The sequence below is a fragment of the Melospiza georgiana genome, chromosome 7, assembly GCF_028018845.1.
Source record: "Melospiza georgiana isolate bMelGeo1 chromosome 7, bMelGeo1.pri, whole genome shotgun sequence".
In the NCBI taxonomy this organism is placed as follows: Eukaryota; Metazoa; Chordata; class Aves; order Passeriformes; family Passerellidae; genus Melospiza; species Melospiza georgiana.
The window spans coordinates 834,611-854,523 of record NC_080436.1 but is presented as its reverse complement, the minus strand read 5'-3'; the positions used below and the strand labels follow the sequence as shown (position 1 = coordinate 854,523).

The window sequence follows — 19,913 nt, the reverse complement described above, 5'->3', positions numbered from 1 at the left end:
CCCCACTGGAAAACACGCCATCTTCTGTGCATCACTCTCTCCTGCCTGCTTGCTCCAGCTTCTTGCCACCCTGCATCCCCAAAGGCGTGCTGGGATGGGACCCCCTTAGAGTTGGGATGCTGTCCCTTGTGATGACCATCCACTACAACTGAACTGTGGGCAAAAAACCTCAAAAATTGAGGTTTCTTAGCCTTAATTCTAACTTTCTGCACTTCTGCAGCACCCAGAGGGCAGATGGGGTGGCAGCATGTGTAAGGTTCAAGCCCGTTGCTTCCAGAGCCATTGCAATCCCTGGAATGCCTGTGAGCATTCCTTCATGGCACTGAGCTCTGCTGCAGCAGTGGAGCCAGCCCCACGTGCAAAGACATTCCCATTTTATGAATTTAGACGAGCCTCTGGTGGCCACTGAGGACATTGCAAGAGGAGCTGGTGGGACGAAGGGTGCCCAAGCTGGGCGATGCCCCCTCCCACAAAGCCCCTAGACAGGGAACATCAGGGAGATCCTCCATGTCCTGTCCCAGAGGAGATTTGTGAGGGGATGCTCTGCCTCCTGCCTGTGGGCTCCAGGCAGTGACCACTGCCACTTTCCATCCCTTTTTGTCTCCTTTGCAGGGCAACAAAGGAGAAACGGGACCAGCAGGGCCCCCAGGAGAAATGGGCTTAGCCGGCCTTCCCGGGCCCGTGGGACCCCGAGGGCAGCCAGGGCCCCCCGGCCCCCCGGGACCACCGGGGCCGGGCTACGAGGCTGGATTTGTGAGTGGTCACTGCAGGGATGGGCTGGGCTGGGATGGGATGGGATGGGATGGGATGGGATGGGATGGGCTGGGATGGGATGGGATGGGATGGGATGGGTTGGGCTGGGCTGGGCTGGGCTGGGCTGGGCTGGGCTGGGCTGGGCTGGGCTGGGCTGGGCTGGGCTGGGATGGGATGGGCTGGGCTGGGATGGGATGGGATGGGATGGGATGGGATGGGATGGGATGGGATGGGATGGGATGGGATGGGATGGGATGGGATGGGGCCGGAGACAGACATGGCTCAGCCCCTTCTCCCTGCATTTAGGGTGACATGGAGGGCTCGGGGCTGTCATTCACCCCTGGACCGCCTGGGCCTGAAGGACCACAGGTAGGGCCGGTCCTGCCCTTTCCCTCCTCTCCATCCTGGGCTCCCTGAGGAATTCCTGGCCATCATGTCCCCTGCCATCACCCAGTGCTCATGGTCCCCTTGTTGCTTGCAGGGCGTGCCAGGACTGCCGGGGCTGAAGGTGAGGAACCCTTACAACATGCTCCTGGCTCCATCCACGTGGGATCCCTGCAGGCAGCCTGTAGGGATGCCTCTGACACCTCTTTCCTTGCAGGGAGAGGTCGGCAGTCCCGGACAGCCTGGCTTGCCGGGACCAAAGGTAGGAGCACTGGGAGATTGGGATGGCTTTGTGCCAGCACCCGGGTGTGCAGGGCAGTGGGCAGGACCCCTGTGCTCTGCCAGCTGCGACTGCATCCTGCCCTTTCCTGCTCCCATTGCAGGGAGATGCTGGCATGCCTGGCTTGGATGGCCGCCCTGGCCTGGAGGGCTTCCCTGGACCACAGGTAGGAGCTTCAGCCCCCAGCTCCAGGAGACCTCCTCCACTCCAGGCAGGACACCTTTGATGGCAGCTGCTCCATCCACAGCAGCCCAAATTCCCCCTCCCTGCTGTGGGACCTGGCTCACCACATGTCAGGGGTGCCCACACCCCCTAGGATCCTGTTCCCCCCCACCTTGTCACCGCACTGGCCCCCACCTCCACCCAAAATCATTGCAGTTCGGCCCATTGCCTGGAGCTGGAGGCAGAGGTGAGGCTGCCTGAAGGATTGTTTGAGCCAGAGGTGGGAGGGGGTCTGCACTGGTGAGGCAGAGTCCCTCTCCATTTGGCGCTCACTCCCTCCTGCTCCTCTTTGCAGGGACCCAAAGGTGACAAAGGCAGTACCGGTGAGAAGGTAGGTGCCACCAGGCTGGGGACGGGGACCAGCCACTGGTGTCCCTGGGCTGATGGCTTGTGTTTTCCAGGGAGAGCGAGGCCAAGATGGAGTGGGGCTGCCTGGCCCCCCTGGTCCGCCTGGTCCCCCCGGACAGGTCATCGGTGTCTCCAGTGAAGATGTAAGTGATGGCACCTGGCTTCAGCACAGGGCAGGGGAAGGGGTATTCCAGCAGCCATCGTGAGGGAGACCTTGCCAGCAGCTCTGACCCTCAGAGCCAAGATCAGGGGGAAAAAAACCTCATTTTGTCTCTTTTTGCAGAAGTCCTTGGTGGCTTTTCCTGGTCCAGAGGTAGGTGCCCTCCTGCCACCTGTGCCCACTCCTCAGCAGTGCCAGGAGGGCAGCCTGTTTTTGGAAAGATGGGGTTTGCTCTTAGGAGCATCTCTGCTTCTCTCTGCAGGGCAGACCAGGCCGCGCTGGCTTCCCGGTGAGTTGGTGACACATCTGGGGACCACGGGGTGGCCCTGGTGACAGCTGTGGTCGCCAGTCCTGCTGTGCTTTGCTGCAGAGTGGTGGTGATGGAGGGGGAGTTTGGAGCCTGCCTTTGTTGAGCTGGGAATGACATGGACTCTGTGTCCTTTCTGCAGGGCCCGGTGGGACCGAAAGGAGACCAGGGGTCACCTGGTCCCCAGGGTGCCCCAGGGTTGAAGGTAATTGCTCCAGGTCACCTGCATCCCATTGAGTGGTCACATTCCTGGTCCCCCATCCTACCTGGCCATCAGGTGACACCAGCTCTGTCATGGGAGGGAGCTTGGTCCCTGCGTGTCCCCTCCCACCTCCTCTTCTCTTGCAGGGGGAGAAGGGGGAGCCCGGCGTCATCATCAGCCCTGACGGGACCGTGGTCACTGCCAAGGTGAAAGGAGAAAAGGTGAGTTCCTGGCAGGAATGGGGGGCACTTCCCCCTGGGATAGTGCCAACTGGGCCCAGTGGTGATGCCCTGTCCCTCTCCATTATTTGCAGGGGGAGCCAGGGCTGCGGGGCCCAATGGGACCATCGGTAAGTCACCCTCACCATCCCCTTCCTTGTGTCCCATGGGGAGGGACGGAGATGATCCTAGGCAGAGGGGATGCCTCCATACTGAGCATCTCTCACCCTCATCTTCTTTCCCTTCCAGGGTCCCCCAGGACGAGCAGGGACCAAGGGAGAGATTGGCTTTCCGGGCAGACCCGTAAGACCTGCTCCCGGTTTGTTTGTGTCCACCGCGTCCCCCTCTGCGTCCGCACGCGCGGCACGCACTGAGCCCCTCGCCTCGCCATGTCCCTGAGGGATGGGGCGGTGCTGGGGGGGCAGAGGTGACTCTGGAGCCCCAGACGTGACACCAGGGGCTGGCAGGGGACAAGGCTCATTGCGCTGCTCATCCGCAGGGACGTCCTGGCATGAACGGGCTGAAGGGCGAGAAGGGCGACCCCGCAGACGTGCGGGGCTTGCGGGTGAGCACTGCTGTGACCCCCCAGCTGCTGGCCCTGCAGGCCGGGGCACACACCCCGAGGGTCTCCCCAAGGACCCCAATCCCTCAGGCAAAGGTGCTTGTCCCCCTCCATGGTGGGGACTGTCCGCTTTGCAGGACTTTGACAAATCCTCTCGGCCCCCACAGGGTCCCCCAGGCCCCCCAGGACCCCCTGGGCCCCCTGGGCCACCTGGCAGCATAGTCTACAACAACGGCAATGTGAGTATCACCACGGTCACCGTGATGGACATGCTGGTGACTGGGCCCCCAGTGTCCCCTGCCTGCCTGGAGGAGACTGAGAATGCTCTGGTGACATCTCCTGGCTGGAGCTGGCATGTGGGACTGTCACCAGCATTGGGGGGGGGTCCCCAAGGATGCTGCTGTCTCTGCAGCCACTTCCTTTGCATCTCCACAGACTTTCAGTGACCCCAGCCACCCAGCGTTCCCTGGTAAGTGGGTGTCCCTCTCCCCACCCCCTCTGGGCATTTTGGGGAACCTTGGCAAAGCAGGGCTGGGGAGGAACCCTCTCCCATCCCTTATAGCTGCAACTCTTGAGATGGCATCTCTGCTGCTCCCCACAGGTTTCCACCAGTTCTCAGGACAAAAGGGAGAGAAAGGTGACACCGGACCCCCAGGACCGCCAGGTAGGTGACTGGTCCCTGCTGGCAGAGGCAGGCAGGGGGTGCTCATGCCCATCCTGACTCCTCTCCCCTCCTCTCCCTCTCTCCACAGGCCAGTTCCCCTACGACGTGAGTCACTTTGGTACCAGCCTGCGGGTAAGCTCTTTGCACACTGGCAGCTGGAACCCAGCACCACTTGGGGTGCCCAGCGCATCCCAGCTGCTCACCCTAAGACTGTGCCATCCCACAGGGTGACAAGGGGGATGCAGGTCCCAAGGGTGAGAAGGGCGAGCCAGGCAGCACCCCACTCTACAGTTCTGGAGTCTCTGGACTTCCAGGGCCTCCAGGGCCCCAGGGATACCCCGGGCTGCCGGTGAGTACCTCATAGGGTGGAGAGTGAAGGGGGGCACAGTGGGAGGTGGCATCCCTGGGGGCTTTGCTCCAACAGATTCTCTCTCACACTGCCTAGGGTCCCAAGGGGGACAGTATTGTTGGGCCACCGGGGCCTCCAGGACCTCAGGGTCCCCCTGGTATCGGATACGAGGGGCGGCAGGGCCCCCCTGGCCCTCCTGGTCCACCCGGGCCACCCTCCTTCCCAGGTCCCCACAGACAAGGTGAGTATCTGCTGTGCTGCATTCCACCCTGCACCCCCACATCCCTCCCTGCCCCCCCAGCATTCCCGATTGTATCCCATGCATCCCTCCTTGCAGCTCTGCATTCCTCCCCATGCTGCACCTCTCTCCATCTCACCCTCCTTCTCCCATAGCTGTCAGCATCCCTGGACCCCCGGGACCACCAGGACCCCCTGGACCACCAGGCACTAGCGGGATATCCCTGGGGGTGAGTCAGGGCTCTGGGCAGGGGTTGCCCATGGTGCAGGCAGCCGGTCCCTGAGCCCTGCCCCGGGCTGTGCCCACAGCTCCAGGCCATGCCCACGTACCAGGCAATGCTGAGTGCAGCGCACGAGCTGCCCGAGGGCGGCCTTGTCTTCCTGACGGACCGGCAGGAGCTGTACGTGCGCCTCCGCGGGGGCTTCCGCAGGGTGCTGGTGAGTGGGGGGCAGAGGGCTGCACTGCCCGGCTGGAGGGGGGCACGCACAGCACCACCCTGGGGGCTCGCTGGGGACTCTTGGTGATGCTGGGGGCCCCCCACCCGTGCGTGAGGAAGAGGAGAGGGGGGGCAGCTGGGATCTGATGTGCCATGCCCTTGCAGCTGGAGGAGCACAACCTGATCCCCAGTTCGGCTCTGGTGAGTCCTCTATTTCCCATGCACATCCTCATTCCTATCCTCCTTCCCAATCCCATCCCTATCCTCCATCCTCATCTATCCTCATCCCATCCACAACCAGCTCTATCCATCATCAATCAACTTCATCTCCTTCTCCATTCATCCCCAACCATATCAATCCCCATTCCCAACCATCTCCATTCCCAGCGCCATATCCATCCAACCCTGACCATCTCCATGCCCATCTTCATGCAACCACAACCATCTCCATCCATCCCCAACATTCTCCATCCCCATCCCCACCTGGGGCACCACACCCCCCCTCATACTGTGTCCCCCTCCCCAGGACAACGAGGTGTACGACAAGCCACCCACCCTCCACTACGCCGGCCCCCAGCCTCGCGGGCCCCTGCACCCGCTCCGCAACCACGTCCCCTCGGCCACCGCCCGTCCCTGGCGTGGGGACGAGGTGGTGGCCAACCAGCACCGCCTGCCCGAGCAGCCCCTGCTCCACCACCAGCACGAGCTCATCAACGGGTACTACATCCACCGCCGGCCGGAGCCCGCCCCTGTGGCCGCCCACGTGCACCAGGACTTCCAGCCTGCCGTGAGTGCCACATGCCCGCTGAGGGGAGCTGATGCTGGTGGCCAAAGCTGTGTCCCTCAAGCCCCGTTGCCCCCTCTTGGCAGCTTCACCTGGTGGCCCTGAACACCCCACTGAGCGGCGGCATGCGTGGCATCCGGGGCGCCGATTTCCAGTGCTTCCAGCAAGCCCGACAGGTTGGGCTGGCCGGCACCTTCCGCGCCTTCCTGTCCTCGCGCCTGCAGGATCTCTACAGCATCGTGCGCAGGGCCGACCGCGCCGCCGTCCCCATCGTCAACCTCCGGGTATGCTTGTCCCATCCCCTTCTCAACACTCTCTGAGCTCTCATTGGGTCACAGAATAGGATCACAGAGTCGTTATGGTTGGGAAAGATCTCTTTAAGATCAGCAAGTCCAGCTATTAACCCAGCACCACCAAGGTCTGGGATGCAGAGCATAGCAAAGCTGCCATCCATTATGAAGCATCTCCTTCCCAGAGGCTGCTGGGGCTTGGAGCTTCCGGGCTGCTCCTGGGGTGCAGGCAGTGCTAAACCCCCTCCTCCTCCATTTTCCCACCCTTCCCACCAGGATGAAGTGCTCTTCAATAACTGGGAAGCCCTTTTCACGGGCAGCGGGGCCCCACTGAGAACCGGCGCCCGCATCCTCTCCTTTGATGGCCGGGATGTCCTGCGAGATGCGGGATGGTGAGTGCAGGACTGAGTGATGGGGAATTGGGGTTTGGAGCATGGCAGGGCAGCAGCAGTCCCCCACCCTTCACCCTTCCAGGCCGCAGAAGAGCGTGTGGCACGGCTCAGATGCCAAGGGTCGGCGCCTGCCCGAGAGCTACTGCGAGACATGGCGGACAGAGGAGCGCGCAGTCACCGGCCAGGCTTCCTCCTTGGCCTCTGGAAAACTGCTGGAGCAGGCAGCCAGCAGCTGCCAGCAAGCCTTCATTGTCCTCTGCATCGAGAACAGCTTCATGACCGCCACCAAAAAGTGATACCCACCCTGGCACCCCTGAGTACCCCCATGTCCCTGGGGAGGGTTGGGCAAGCCTGCACCCCAGCACCCCTGGGCCCCTCAGCCCCCTCCACGCGCCCTCTCTTGCCCCGCAGGGTTTTGTTCTCCTGCAGACCTGAAGCCAAAGAGTATTGCCATGGCCCCTGCCCTGGGTTGGCAGGGGCTCAGGTCCCACCTGGGGCAGGGCAGCCATGGGCTGGTGGCCTTCCTCCTCCTCCTCCTCTTCTAACTCCTAATATTTAACCACTTCAGCTTGTTCCCCTCCCTGCTCGGTTGCTGTTTCTGGGATGGCTGGGTGGGAGGATGCTCGGCAGGGAGATTTCAATGCTGCCATGTGGGCTGTTCCCCGCAAAAGCCTGTAGGGCCTCTCTCACCCCAGCCCCCAGCCCCGCGCTGTCCTCACCAGGAGCTTTGGGTTGGAACCAAATCCCTGCTGCTGAGGCCATAGGGTCTTCTCCAGCCAAGACACCAGCATCCCACCCAAGGGATTGTCCTGTGGTGACACTGGGGCTCTCCCAGATGGTCTCCATCCTCCCAGGTAAGGACCATCCCATCATCATTCTCACCTCCACCTCCCAGCCAGCAGAGCTCTGGTGGGGGTCTGGTCTCCCCCATCCCATCCATGCACCCTGGGGACCCCCGGCTGTGCCCCCACAGCCCAGGTACAGCCCCAGCCAGCCCAGGTACTGGGGTGACAGCGTGGCCCCAAGGTGTGGCCAGCTGTGCCCCTGGCACGTGTTTCTCTGTGTGTGCGTGTTGAGCACGTGTGGTACCGAGGGCAGGCACTGCCAATTCCCCCTCCCCGTGCCATCTTTGCTGGGCTCGAATGGCAAAGGCACAGCAAAGCTGGTTGGAATTGGTGGGGGCAAATCCAAGGTGCTAAAAAAAAAAACCAAAAAAAAAAAAAGAAAAGAAAAAAGAGGAATTTGTAACTAGCTTTTTTGTTATTCTATGGAAATTATTACCATAAAAGCTGTGCGAGTCACACGGTTTCTATTTCTTACAGTCTACTGTATTTTGTGTAATTAATGCAATTTAAAGCATGTGGATCTTTATTTTTTTTTTGTCATCAGTTGTGTCCTATAAACCATTTTCTAAAGGCACTGAATAAAGAAACATTCTCTTGTAGCCTGGCTCTGTGCCATGATGGGGATGCAGCGGGACGGGGTCCCCATCCATACCCCGTGTGTGTGTGACACATGGCGGTGGCACCATGGGAATCTTGCCCCCACTCTGTGTGTGGGGACAGGGAAGGGGCACAGCCCTGTCCTCACAGAGCAGAAAACATGTCCCAGCGGTTACATCCTTGACAGAACAGCAGCCAGGACCAGCAGTGGGACAGGACGCCGAGCACACGGTGGCGATGACAATGCTCACGTGGGGAGCCAAGAGCCGGCCACAGTGTCGTGGCACCGGCGCTCAGGCCCGTACGGTGCCCGCCTCCGGGCTTTTCTCCTGTGCTGGAATTTCCACTGGGAGCTGGCACGGCTCCTTGGCCAGGGCCAGCTCCACCGGCTGCCTGCGGTGGCTGTGCTGGACACCCACTCTGATGGCCGCCAGCAGGTAGACCACGGCCAGCAGGGTGAAGTAGCCAAAATACACATAAAACTGCAAAAGAGGAGAGAGGGGAGAAGAGCACTTGGAGCCCTCCCTTCATCCCGCATCATTCAGGGACCACCTCCATCCTAGGTGTGACCCCACCCCTACCTGGGGATGCACGGATAAGCCCAAGCCCCTCTTGTCAGCCACGATGATGGTGATGATGGTCTTCAGCACTGTGGCAAAGAAGGTGTTGACCCCGAAGACCAGAGCACAGAGCTCTTTGGAGAGGGAGGTAGCAATCTGGAAACTGGGAAAAATGGGAGCACTGGTGAACCCCTGGCATCAACCTGGCTGCCGGGGTGGGAGTGGGTCCCCAGGAACACCACGCACATGGCAATGGGCACCAGGAACTGGTGGGAGCCACGGAAGAGGATGTAGGCAGCATAGCACAGCCAGATATTGGTGGTGGAGTTCATAAGCAGGAGCAATCCCGCCTGGAATGCCGTAACCACTCCAATCACCAGCTCTGACCACAGCTTCCAGCGGATCTTCACGTAGCCAGCAGCGAAGGAGGCGACAGCTCCTGAGGAGGGATGAAGGATGCTGTGAACAGCTCAAGGATCCCCCGCCATACCTAGGCTGGGACCCAGCCCAGTAACCATAATGTCATCCCCAATGCCAAACCACCAAAAATACCGCAAGGACCACCATTCCCAAGGGGTGCAGCAGGACAGCAGTGACCCCCTGCCTCTCTGGTGTCCCCAGCCATTCCCACAGGAGGCAGCAGGATGTGAGTGTCCCCCCACACCCCCAGTGTCCCAATCCCAGGCGAGTTACCCAGCAGAGTGGAGGCAGCATCCACGCCTCCGTTGTACACCCGGCGGTTGTCCGTGGGGGGAGAGATCTCGTTCCAGAGGATGTGAGCATAGTACAGCATCAGGTAGTACCCAGCCGAGTTGAAGACCCACCACAGGGACCAGAGGCGGAGCTGGGGCTGCCTGGCCAGCGCTCCCAACTCCTGCAGCATCCGGCAGAGCACCATGTCCCGCCAGCCCCGTGTCCCCCTCCCGCCGTCCCCCCCGGCCATCCTGTCCAGCTCGGTGGGCACAGCGGCGTCACCAGCCCCCCCGGGACGATTGAAGAAGAGGCTGCGCCGGGGCCGCTCGAGGAAGAGGGTGAGGATGAGGCCGAAGCTGACGAAGCCCAAGGAGACGTAGTTAAGGGTGAGGAAGCGGACACCACCCAAGGTGACGCAGAGCTGGCCCAACACGGAGCTGGTGAAAACCCCCAGGAGCACAGCGGAGCGGGAATAACTGGCCATTCGCTGGTAGCGGGACGGGGCGACCAGGGAGAAGATGTAGGAAGAGTAGGCAATGCGGGCAGCCATGGTGATGCCGTAGAAGAACTCCATCAGCTGCATGGCCAGGACAGAAGTGCCCAGCACCAGCAGCAGCCAGATGGAGATGTGGCTCAGGCTCTGCAGCACCAGCACGGGCTTGTAGCGCAGGTAGTCTGTCAGCAGGAAGATGGGCACCAGCACGGCCATGTAGGAGTAGGACAGCACCGGTGTGATCGCATTGGTCACCTGCCATGAGGGCAAGGAGGGGCTGAGCGCTGGGCACATCCCTGGCAATGCCCCCCAACCTGCAGGTGGTATGGGCACTGGCTGCCGACCCCCATGGCAGCGCCTCCTCGGGGAGGGCTGTGACCAGCAGCATGCTCAGCTGGGGATCTGGCTGAGCCTTGGCCCCTTCCCGTGCCGGGAATGCAGCGTTCCCACAGCGCAGCGGCCAGCTGGGATTGAGGCCAGCATCCCTTGGTTGGGAGATGAAGACATTGTGGCCCCTCCTTGTCTAACCCCATCGTTGCCAGCGGCCTAGCAGTGCACTATGCCATCATGGAAAAGTCTCCCCAGTGGGATGGGGCATGACTTCTCCCAGCCCAGCACTCTCCAACAGGCTGCTAAGGTGGGCAGCAGTCACACACTGCCCCCAAAATCAGTTGCCAGCCTGGGCACGAGGTTTTATGCCAGGGCAAGTTGAGCCTGGGACTCAGGGGATAGGGTGACCTCACAGCCAAGTGAGACAAGGCCCCCCAACACCCCACCTTCCCTGCCCAGAAAGCACCACCATGAGTCACCACACGCTGCCATGCCCAGGACACGACACCCCTGTGCACCCCAGAAGCACCGAGGGATGCTCTGTACAGCCCCAGGACGGTGACCATGGCCATAAAGGGGGACACCGGGGTGGGGGACGAGATGCCCACAGCTCACCTCTGCCTTTGTGAAGTTCTTGTCGGTCCCCAGCAGATAGGGGGTGATGAAGCTCTCCCCGGGCCGGATCTGTGTCATGAAGCCATAGAAGCAGAGGTAGCAGACTTGCAGCTTCCAGCGCTGGTCCGGCGCCTTCTCCGGCACCGGCTTTTTGGCGCCATCATTCTTGGGCATGGCTCTGCAGCAGGACAGCAGCATTATCCTGGGAGCCATCAGCTACACAGGCTCTGCTGGACCACGCAGCCCCTCTCTGTCCGCAGGCGCTCTCGGACGCATGGAAAACCAGGGCGCTGCAGTTTCTGTGGAAAAAGCAGCATTTGGCACAGGCTCAAAATTCCTCAAGAATCGCAAGGCAAATAAATACCACTACCTTCTCCCCAGGAGATGTTCTGGGAAGAAGAAAAGCAGCCGTGCATCTTGCTGTGCAGAAGCGGGGGGGGGGTCATTTCGGGCAGCATTCGTACATCACGTGCATCCGGAGCCTGGATGCACGGAGCATCTGGATCCACAGTGGGGCATCCTCAGCTCCCAACACCTCCTTTTCCTCCCCTTTAAGACTCAGTGGGGTTTTGTTGCTTCTTGGAGCAACACTTCCTCTGGGCTGCAGAGGCAGAGGGATGCAGACGCCCTGCACTGGGAATGCTCTGGAGGGGATGGCACAAGAATGTGCTGGCTGTGGAAATGAGTTAATGTGCACACCGGGCATGGGGCCACCCATGTTACTCAGTAGCGGGATGGCTGGCAGGACTTCAGCTGAGCCGCAGGCAAGCGGCAGCCCCTTGGCTCTTCCCAGGGGGACACAATGCCCAGCCGGGGGAAATGCAAAATGCCACGAGATTCATGGTCCAGAGAGGGATTAAAAGCTCAAATCCTGAGGTTTGGCTGCAGGAAAGCTGGCAGTGCCAGGAGACCTGATTAGCAGTCATGGGATGAGGGCAGGGACAGGAGAAGGCCTGGACCGATGTCCTCCCAGCACTCCCCACTCCCACAAGAAGTCACCTAGGTGACTTTTCATGCCACATGATTCCTCGTATTCCAACACACGCCACAGGAGCAAGGTTTAGAAACCTGATTACCCAGATAACCACAGAACAACTTATCACAGTCATTAAAAAGTAAGTTCATGGTCCTAGTCTGTGTCCCACTGCATCCTGCACGGTGAAACTGGGGGATAACCCCCCCCCTGCTGCCAGATAACACAGGATAAAACAGGGACATGAGCCAGCACCAGTGGTGGCAGAGGAAGCTGGTGGTGACCTAAACCTACAGGATGCCGAGTGTCCATCTGTCCCAGTGAGGACCCACCACTCCAGCAGCATTCCCATGGGATTTCAGCACTGGTGCCTGAGTATCACCAAAACATGTGTGTGCCAGAGCTCACGGCTGGGGCAGCCCCTAAAAAGATCCCTGGGGATCAAAGAGGCACTCGCTTGCTCCCTCGCTGCCTGTCCGGCACCAGCTGGAGCACCGGCCCCTGCGGTGGCAGGAAGGGCAAGGAGCAAGGAGCAAGGGCTAACCCCCGGCAAACACCCAGCCCAGCACCGTGCCGGGGCCACTGCCAGCTGCGAGAGCCTGGACTCTGCTCCATCACTTTCTTGTCCCCAGGCTGGGCTGTAGATGTCACCTGCAGCAGCTGCTTGCCGCCACGTGCACCACAACCCCTGTGGGATGTTTGCCACCCTCCGCTCCCCATTCCTGCCCTGTCCATCCAGGAGGGATATATACATGGATCCCTGGCCCACAGAACACCATCCACACTAAATCCAGGACAAAGCTGCTCCATTCCCAGGAGCACTGGCTCCTACCCTCCAGCATGTGTGTCCCCACACACTAAGGGACTCCAGACCAGAACCCACCTAGCTGCACCCAATCTCCCTTGTCCAGAACATCCATGGAGCTACTTAGCTCGAAGTGAGCGGGCATGAGTACCTGGCGCAAGCCAGGGAGTTGAGGAAAGAGGAAAAAGGAGAAGAGAGAGGGAGGGAGAGGGAGCAGAGCCGGTCCGTTATCACCGTGTGAACCTATTTATCACCGAGTTACCTGGGTGTGACCTTGACATGGATCACTGTCACGTCACACACCGCTGCCACCCCGGGGTCAGAGGCGACACGGGCGGAGGGGACAGCCCTGGGGCACACGAGGGACACTGCCAAGGCGTCACGTGCTGTGTGCGGAGCTGCCGCGCCGAACGGGGCGCGCGAATCCCTGGGGTACCCTCCCTAAAACAAGGGCTGGGAAGCTCCTGAGAATGCACCCTCGCCCACCGTACGGGCACCTCTCTGCCTCCCACCGCCCAGCACCAAGGGATGGGCGCTGCGGGGCGGTGCGGGGTGCGCTTGGCAGAGGAGGGTGTTGAGGGTACGCGGCACCCGCTCACCCCGAAACAACGGCGGGGGAACCAACAGAGCGGGGGGAAACAACACAGCACGCGGCACACATGCCCAGCATCCGGGGGAAACAACACTGCCGGCATCCCAGGGACCGCGCCCGGGCACGGCACCCGCACCCCGCAGCCCGCACCCCGTACCTGCGGGCATGGGCACTGCGGGCCGCGGCCAGGCGGGATCCGCGGCTCCCCGCTGCCACCCGAGCCCGGTCGGCGGCGAGCCCGGGACAGCGACAGCAGCAGCAGGAGGAGGAGGAGGAAGAGGAGGAGGAGGAGAATGTAGGAGTACCTCGGGAAATGTAGTCGCTGTCCAGGTGCGGGGCGGCGTGGGGACTCCAAAGCCCACAGTGCAGCGGGCGGGAGGAAGGGGAGGAGGAGGAACAGGAAAAGCCCGGCCACGCCGGAACAGAGCCGTGCCGGCCCCTGAGTCCCGTATAGGGACAAATCCCCCTCCGAAGGCGTCGGCAGGGCGTGAAGGACCCCCTTTTCCACTGCCCTCAGCCGGGCTCCGCTCCTTGCCCATCTGCCGTGGCCGCTGGGCTGCGGGCCCTGGGGGACGCTGCCCCCGCCTTGGCTGCCTCCGCTGATTTATGATATCCATGGCTGCTTGGATTTATTTCTGCAGCCCGTTTGTTTCCTGGGGGTGGATTTGTTCCAGTCTACGCAGTTGTACCGTATCCCAGAGGGTCCCGAACAGTTCCCCGCTGTGCTCCAAGCAGAGCTTCCGAAACTTCACGTCCCCTCACCCAGCCTGGCAGCGACCCCCGAGAGTTGCTTATGGGGTGAGTCCGACCTTCAGGACCTGGAGGGACTGAAGCATGGCCGTGCACTTCTTCTGGAGGGAAGAGCATCCCTAGAGGAGCTGGAGCCCGCCGGGAATCGGGCCTCGGAGCTAGTGCCCCATCTCCCGGGAGATGATGCATCTTCAGAGTGCATCTTCCGAGGGCATCTTTTCTCCCCGCCTTTCCTCCCCCTTTCCCAGCGCTCACCCTGCCAGAAGCAAATGCAAGCTGACAGGGCTCGGCTATTCCGCTGAAATATTTATGTCTCCCCGCCTGGAAGTGCGGCAGCAGGATCCCAGACGTCCGGGGACTGGGGGACTGTCTCTCTCTCTCTCTCTCTCTCACACACACACACACACACACACACACACACACACTCTCAAGCCAGCCTGTAAGGTCCAGGCAGCCCTGGATATTCCAACCCAGAGGCTTCCAGCTCAACTGAGCCCCCCAGCTGGTCCTGGGGAGGGTGGCCAGACCACAGCAGACGTGTCTGTCAGCTCCCTGTGTGCACGCTGTCCCTCCCGCGGGCAGGTGGGACCTGTCTGTCGCTCGCTGGTGGCCAGGATGGAGGCAGGGTTGGCTCCCTCCCGTACACGCAGCCGGCTCCGGGTGCAGGAGCTCCGCAGGGTGTGGGTCCGGGGCGGTGTTGGGCACCCGAGAAATGCCAGCATCCTGGGGCAGAGCCACCCTGGGACAGAGTCACCGTGAGCGGTGTCACCGGGGACTGGCCCCAGCGCCACAGGGCAGCGGCAGGGACTGGGTAGGGGCAGAGCTGCTTTAGGGACAGGAACAGGGGCTGCAGTAGGGCGAGGACAGTGAAGGGCGGGGGAAGGAGTAGGGACTGAGTAGGGTGGAAAGCAGGAGCTAGGACAGGAGGAGCCGGTTTAGGGGCAGGAACAGGGGCAGGGGCTGTATTAGCGAGAGGGCAATGACGGGGCGGGGGCAGGAGCAGAGACTGAGTAGGGGGAAGAGCAGTAGTAGGGGCAGGGGAGGAGCAGGTACAGGGGCTGCGGCAGGGGCTGAATTAGGGAGAGGGCAGTGGAGGGGCTGGGGCAGGAGCAGGGGCTAGAGGAGGAGTTGGGGCAGGGGAGGAGCAGGTTTAGAGACGGCAACAGGGGCAGGGACTGGCTCTGGGACGGGAAGGGCCGGGGCAGGGGCAGGAAGTCGGGGGGCCGGGCAGGGCTGGGCCGGGCAGGGCTGGGCGCTCCCGCTCGGCTCCGGCTGCCGCCGCCCCTGGGTCAGCCCCGCCGCTCCCCGCCCTGCCCCAGCCGTCCCTCGCTCCGTCCGTCCGTCCGGACACAGGTAGGACTTTGCCTTCTCTGAGGGGCGCGTTCTGGGCCTGGGGGGCCGGGACCCGGAGCGGGGAAGGAGGGTCCCGGTGCGGGGCCGCCGATGCGTGTGGGGGCGGCAGCACCGGGGCTGGGCGGCTCCCGGCGCTCCCCATCGCTCCGGGGAGCGGAGGGCGTGCGCCCACCGACCCTGTCCCCGTGTCCCCCCCGTCCCCAAGAGGTGCCCGCGTGTGCTGCCGCCTTCCCGGCTGCTGGGAGTCTGCGGTCCCTGGCTCCCATCCCTGGGAGGCTCCCGGGCTCTGCTGAAACAATCCGAAAGTGCTGTCCCCGCGTGGGGGTAAGTGGGGATCCCCAAAGGGAACGGCTTTCCAATCCCACCCCCACTCGCTAGCACAGGGAGAAGGGTGCATAGGGCTGGGTGACGGCGGGGATACTTCATGACTTTGGCTGGGAATATCCTGAGGGGTCCCACGGTGCTTTTCTGAGCCCTGGCTGCTGTTTTGGGTGCCAGCACCCGTGGCGTCTCAAGAGTGTCAGGCTGGTGGTCATTTATGAGCCGTGCTCCAGGTGTGGTGATTACCAAGTGGTGCAAATGCAGCCTTAGCATCAGCACTGGGGGGAGAAAAAGGGTCCCAGGCCTCAAAACTTCTGCTGTATTTGGGTAGATATCTCTTGGGAACCCATTTCCCCAGGCAGAACTTTCTGTCCTTCCTCCGAAGTCAGAATCATCATAGAATCGCAGAATGATTTGGGTTGGAAAGGACCTTAGAGACCATCTAATTTTAACCCCCTGCCACAGACAGGGCTGTCACCCACTGTGTCACTGAGCGGGTTCTTCAGCATGTGCCTTGAGGGACATCAAGGGAGCAGTGGGTGCCCTGTGCTCCCCACTGGAGCCACCACCTCTCATCGCACGGAGCAGGCTCAGGTGGGGCCAGTTTATTCAGCTCTGGCTCCCAGGGCTGTGTCTTTTGCTGACCTCCTTTCAGCAGGTCCTCCCGGGGCCTGGGTGACCCCCGTTCTGGGGAGGGCTCTGTGCAGCATCCCGGCCAGTGCAGCGTGCTCCAGCAGGCGCTGCAGAGATCCCTACGCCATGCGGGTGCTGCGTGGCTCCCCGGGAATCACTGCAGGCACGCAGGGGCAGCTCGGGGCCCCATCTGGGTGCTGGGGGTGTTGGGGAATGCCCACTGCTGCTGTGGCACAGGTTGGGTGTTCCAGGCTTTCCAGGCCTGGTTCATGCTGCCCATCCTCGGGAGAGCCGAGAGCGTCGGTGCGTCACAAGGGATGCGGTACCAGGGAGCGGGTGGTCCTGGTGGCTCTGGGTGGGGTGGCAGGGGCACAGGGATCCCCCAGCGTTGAGGGGATGCTCAGCAGCCCCCGCTGCAGACTGTAAGGAAGCAAACTGGGGATGGAGAGCCCTGGGCAATCTCAAGCTCATCAAAATCTCCACGACCTGATCCGTGCTTTCAAGGAGCATTTGCGTAGCGGCCTGTGGGAGAATGCGAGAGGGAAATCTCTGTCTTGCTTTAAATGCCCTGGGCGAGTCCTTGCAGGTACCAAAGCACTGCCAGACTGCTGAAGTGGGTCGAGTGATGCTTGGGTCCATGGGGCCATGGCAGGAGGCCCCAGCCCAGCTTAGTACCAGTGTAACCCCCAGCGCCTTTCCCTTCTCTTTTTGACGGCCCCAGGAGAGGCTGGGCTTGTTTTGGGGCCCGGTACAGCAAGGCTGCAGTGCAGCAGCCACTCCTGGGTGGAGCCTTCACTCCCAGCCCTGGGAGCTGGGAGCATCACCCTCCATCTTCCTGCCCTGTCCCAGCTCAGCGATGCTCGTGCCCACTGCCACGGTCATGGTTTGAAGCTCCCACCTTTCCACACTGCAGGAATAGGTCCATTGTCATCAGGTTGGTAGGAAAGCTGGGTGCTGCCACCTCTCTGCCTGCCTGTAGGGAGGAAAACCTCCTTTTAACACAGAAATTCCCACTTGTCCCTAAGGGGCACTTTTCCATCAGGGAGGGAATATGGGATTCTCCAGCAGGCTAGTTCCCCCTATTTGGGGAAAGCTCATCAAGTCTTGGCACACCAAACAGTGAGGATCCCATCAGAACTACGGATGGTTGGTGGGTTCCTAAATGAAGCAAGGACTCAGGACGGCAGGGATCAAGAGCCTTCCCCTCAAAGCAATGGAAATAGAGAGCTTTAAATTTTCCACTTTATTTTTTTGAGTTGTGTTTTCACTTTGGTGGACCCCAAACATTGTCCTGTTTGCTGGGCAGGCTTTGTGGTGAGACATGTGGAAGAGAAATGATGTTCCCCACTTGAGGGGCCTGTGTTTCCAGCCCCATTTGGTCTGGCAGCAGCCCAGGTCTGGGGTCTCACGGCATGTTTCCCCCTGCCCTTGCCAGGGCAGTGTTGGCACCTGGTGGTGCACACAGTGGGAAAACCTAGCACTGAGCAGAGGAGGAGAAAGGGTCTGCATGGCAGGGCAGCCGGCCAGCTTCTGCCAGGAAAGAGTTAATGCTGGAACTCCAGCTCTGGTATCCTATTGCTGGCTACTTTGGATAAAAGCTTTTTTGGCTCTGTTTCAAGGGCATCAGGCTGGAGGATGACTCATGCATCCCTGCCACCCAGGAGCAAACCCTCTTGTCCCTACTTTCTCAGCACAAGGTGATGATTTCCTGAAAATCCAAGTGCCCCAGAGGCCTCTGATCATGCCTTATAGGACTCTGCTCTGCTGGGCTGGGGAAAGCTAGGACTTGCTTGTCCTGAGAGAGCTGTGGTGGTGACATCTCTGGCACGGGTTCAGACGCTTGTGTGGCTGTCCCCACGATGGGGACCTGTGGGGGCCACGTTGTTGGAGGATGCTTTTGCTCCATAACTGACTCTCCTCCCTTTATTCCGCAGGGAAGGAGCCGCCCATCCAGCTGCAGCACCAGCCTTCCAGATGTGCCTCCAGGTTGTGCTGCGCCTGCAGCCCGCTTCAGAGGTGAGGGGGCTGGAACAGCCCCACCCCGGGCCTGGGGCTGTCCAGGGGACCCTTGGGGTGATGGTGGCACGTTCCCCCCGGCACAGGTCACGCAGGCTGGTGGCCATTCCAGGCTGGACACTGCTGTGGGCATGGGGTCACAACCGTGGGTATGGGGACGTCACCACTGTGGGCACCACCGTGGATTGGTCCCCTTTTATCCAGGTGATGATGTCCCTGCTGTCCAGTGTGCTCAGAAAAGGATAAAAATGAGACCTTTGGGCAATGGCAGTGGCTGAGGAGCATCCAGGGAACATCTCCTTTTGTGCAGGCAGAAAATGGAGGGCTTGGAAGAAGTTTTGAGGTTTCAGGGTGGAGTAATTTCATACCAGGCAGCCTAATCCATCTCTGGAGTGACCCTGCTCGGGGTGGGAGCTGGGCCAGAGACCTCCAGAGATGCTCACTCACTCTGTGCCTCTAAACTTTCCTTAAAATGTAGAAACAATTTCCTATTTAAAGGCTTTTATTGGACTGATAACATGAAGGCAGGCATGACAACATGAGCCCAGGGTATCTGGGAAATGAAGCCCTTCCCTGGCGCTGTGTGGCTCCATGGGACAGGCAAGCCTGTCCATGGTGGTTTCCTCTGTGACTCAGTTTCCCCAGCTGGAAAACAGGTTTTTCTGGGGTTCCCTCAGGGAAATTTTGGGATTTTCCCCAAATCTCCCCTCCAGGACAACGGGATGGATTTGTGGGGGACTTGAAATTGCCTATTTTGACTGCATAGCTTGAGTGGCCATGATCCCCAGGGACACAGCAATGGCTTACCCTCTGTTCCAGGCCATTCCTTTGGATGTGCAGTGGCACTGGTGCTGTGCTGCACTCATGGGTATCACACCTCATCAGGGCTTCCCCAGGCTCTGCTGGCCGTTCCTGATCCTCCACCTGAGGGGCAGGGTGCAATCCAAACCCAGATGGCGCACAGCCCAGCCTGTACCTTGTCCATCCTCTCCCTGGGCTGCAGCCTCCTCCTCCCAAGCGTTTCTGAGAGCTCTCGTGCCTGTCCTCATCAGCGCTCCTGCCTTGGAGTTTTCTGAGCAGGGCCGACAATATCTGGCGAGACATTTGTCCCTTGCAAGCACACAGGAGGAATTTTCCAGCCCTTAGGCAAGGGAAGAGGGAGCACAAGAAAGAAAAGAACACAACCCAGAAGAATGAAGGGTGGCACAAAATTTGCTGGCCTTCTTACTTTCTGGCCTCTGGAGCAGAAGGAAAATGAGTTGGAGAGGGTTGGCGCTTGTGGATGGCCCCAGGGACCAGGCTGTGCGTCCTTGGGCTGACCTGTGGTTTGGGGTCTTCGGGGCAGAAACACCTTTCTGAAGGACATGGGGTGAGCATGGCTGTGGGTGATGTCCATGGTGAGATCTGCTGTGGGGCTTTGGCATCGGCACGTTGTCATTCCCAGTCCTTCTGGGCATATCTGTGTTTTGGAGAGAGCGTGTTTGGCTCTCTGGATCTCATCCTGTGAACCTGGACTAACCCTCTCCAGTGGACGTAATCCTCCTCCAACAGTGAGGAAGGACCAGGGATTCCACTGTGGGTAATCCACCTCATCCCAGTGGCGGCTCCTCTGGCTTTCCACACGCACCAAGGACCTCTCAGTCTTGAAGAAGCCTCAGCCCGTCATGGCTGGAGAGCATTTTGGAAGTTTTAAGAGCTCACCAGATGTGGTTTTCCGCAGAGACACAGCCAGCTGCTGCCCCTGTCTG

The 19,913-nt window shown here is 60.8% G+C and overlaps 2 protein-coding genes across 3 annotated transcripts in view; one reads left to right on the top strand and one right to left on the bottom strand.

Annotated features, from left to right (window-relative positions):
* COL18A1 (collagen type XVIII alpha 1 chain) overlaps positions 1–8,216 on the top strand; it is a 36,453-nt gene extending 28,237 nt beyond the window's left edge. Inside the window, exons 17-43 of the mRNA XM_058028153.1 lie at positions 613–753; positions 1,060–1,122; positions 1,235–1,261; positions 1,355–1,399; positions 1,521–1,583; positions 1,935–1,970; positions 2,041–2,130; positions 2,271–2,300; positions 2,410–2,436; positions 2,597–2,659; positions 2,803–2,877; positions 2,970–3,005; positions 3,124–3,177; positions 3,374–3,439; positions 3,604–3,675; positions 3,872–3,905; positions 4,038–4,100; positions 4,189–4,232; positions 4,327–4,449; positions 4,546–4,690; positions 4,843–4,916; positions 4,996–5,124; positions 5,289–5,324; positions 5,650–5,910; positions 5,994–6,191; positions 6,474–6,589; positions 6,672–8,216. Of these exons, the coding sequence (XP_057884136.1) occupies positions 613–753; positions 1,060–1,122; positions 1,235–1,261; positions 1,355–1,399; positions 1,521–1,583; positions 1,935–1,970; positions 2,041–2,130; positions 2,271–2,300; positions 2,410–2,436; positions 2,597–2,659; positions 2,803–2,877; positions 2,970–3,005; positions 3,124–3,177; positions 3,374–3,439; positions 3,604–3,675; positions 3,872–3,905; positions 4,038–4,100; positions 4,189–4,232; positions 4,327–4,449; positions 4,546–4,690; positions 4,843–4,916; positions 4,996–5,124; positions 5,289–5,324; positions 5,650–5,910; positions 5,994–6,191; positions 6,474–6,589; positions 6,672–6,885 (2,325 nt within the window). The 3' untranslated portion in view covers positions 6,886–8,216. The remainder of the gene's footprint in view (positions 1–612; positions 754–1,059; positions 1,123–1,234; positions 1,262–1,354; positions 1,400–1,520; positions 1,584–1,934; positions 1,971–2,040; positions 2,131–2,270; positions 2,301–2,409; positions 2,437–2,596; positions 2,660–2,802; positions 2,878–2,969; positions 3,006–3,123; positions 3,178–3,373; positions 3,440–3,603; positions 3,676–3,871; positions 3,906–4,037; positions 4,101–4,188; positions 4,233–4,326; positions 4,450–4,545; positions 4,691–4,842; positions 4,917–4,995; positions 5,125–5,288; positions 5,325–5,649; positions 5,911–5,993; positions 6,192–6,473; positions 6,590–6,671) is intronic.
* SLC19A1 (solute carrier family 19 member 1) lies at positions 7,831–13,434 on the bottom strand. Of its 2 annotated transcripts, none has more exons than XM_058028155.1 (6): positions 13,398–13,434; positions 10,723–11,021; positions 9,285–10,032; positions 8,838–9,030; positions 8,613–8,754; positions 7,831–8,513 (listed from the first exon to the last, which is right to left on the bottom strand). In XM_058028155.1, exons 2-6 carry the CDS (start codon positions 10,933–10,935, stop codon positions 8,325–8,327), a joined length of 1,485 nt encoding a protein of 494 aa, XP_057884138.1. In that variant the 5' UTR covers positions 10,936–11,021; positions 13,398–13,434; the 3' UTR covers positions 7,831–8,324. The 2 variants fall into 2 exon arrangements, with proteins under 2 accessions (XP_057884138.1, XP_057884137.1); XM_058028154.1 differs by lacking the exon at positions 13,398–13,434 and adding an exon at positions 13,250–13,342.
* Between the last annotated feature and the right edge of the window lie 6,479 nt (positions 13,435–19,913).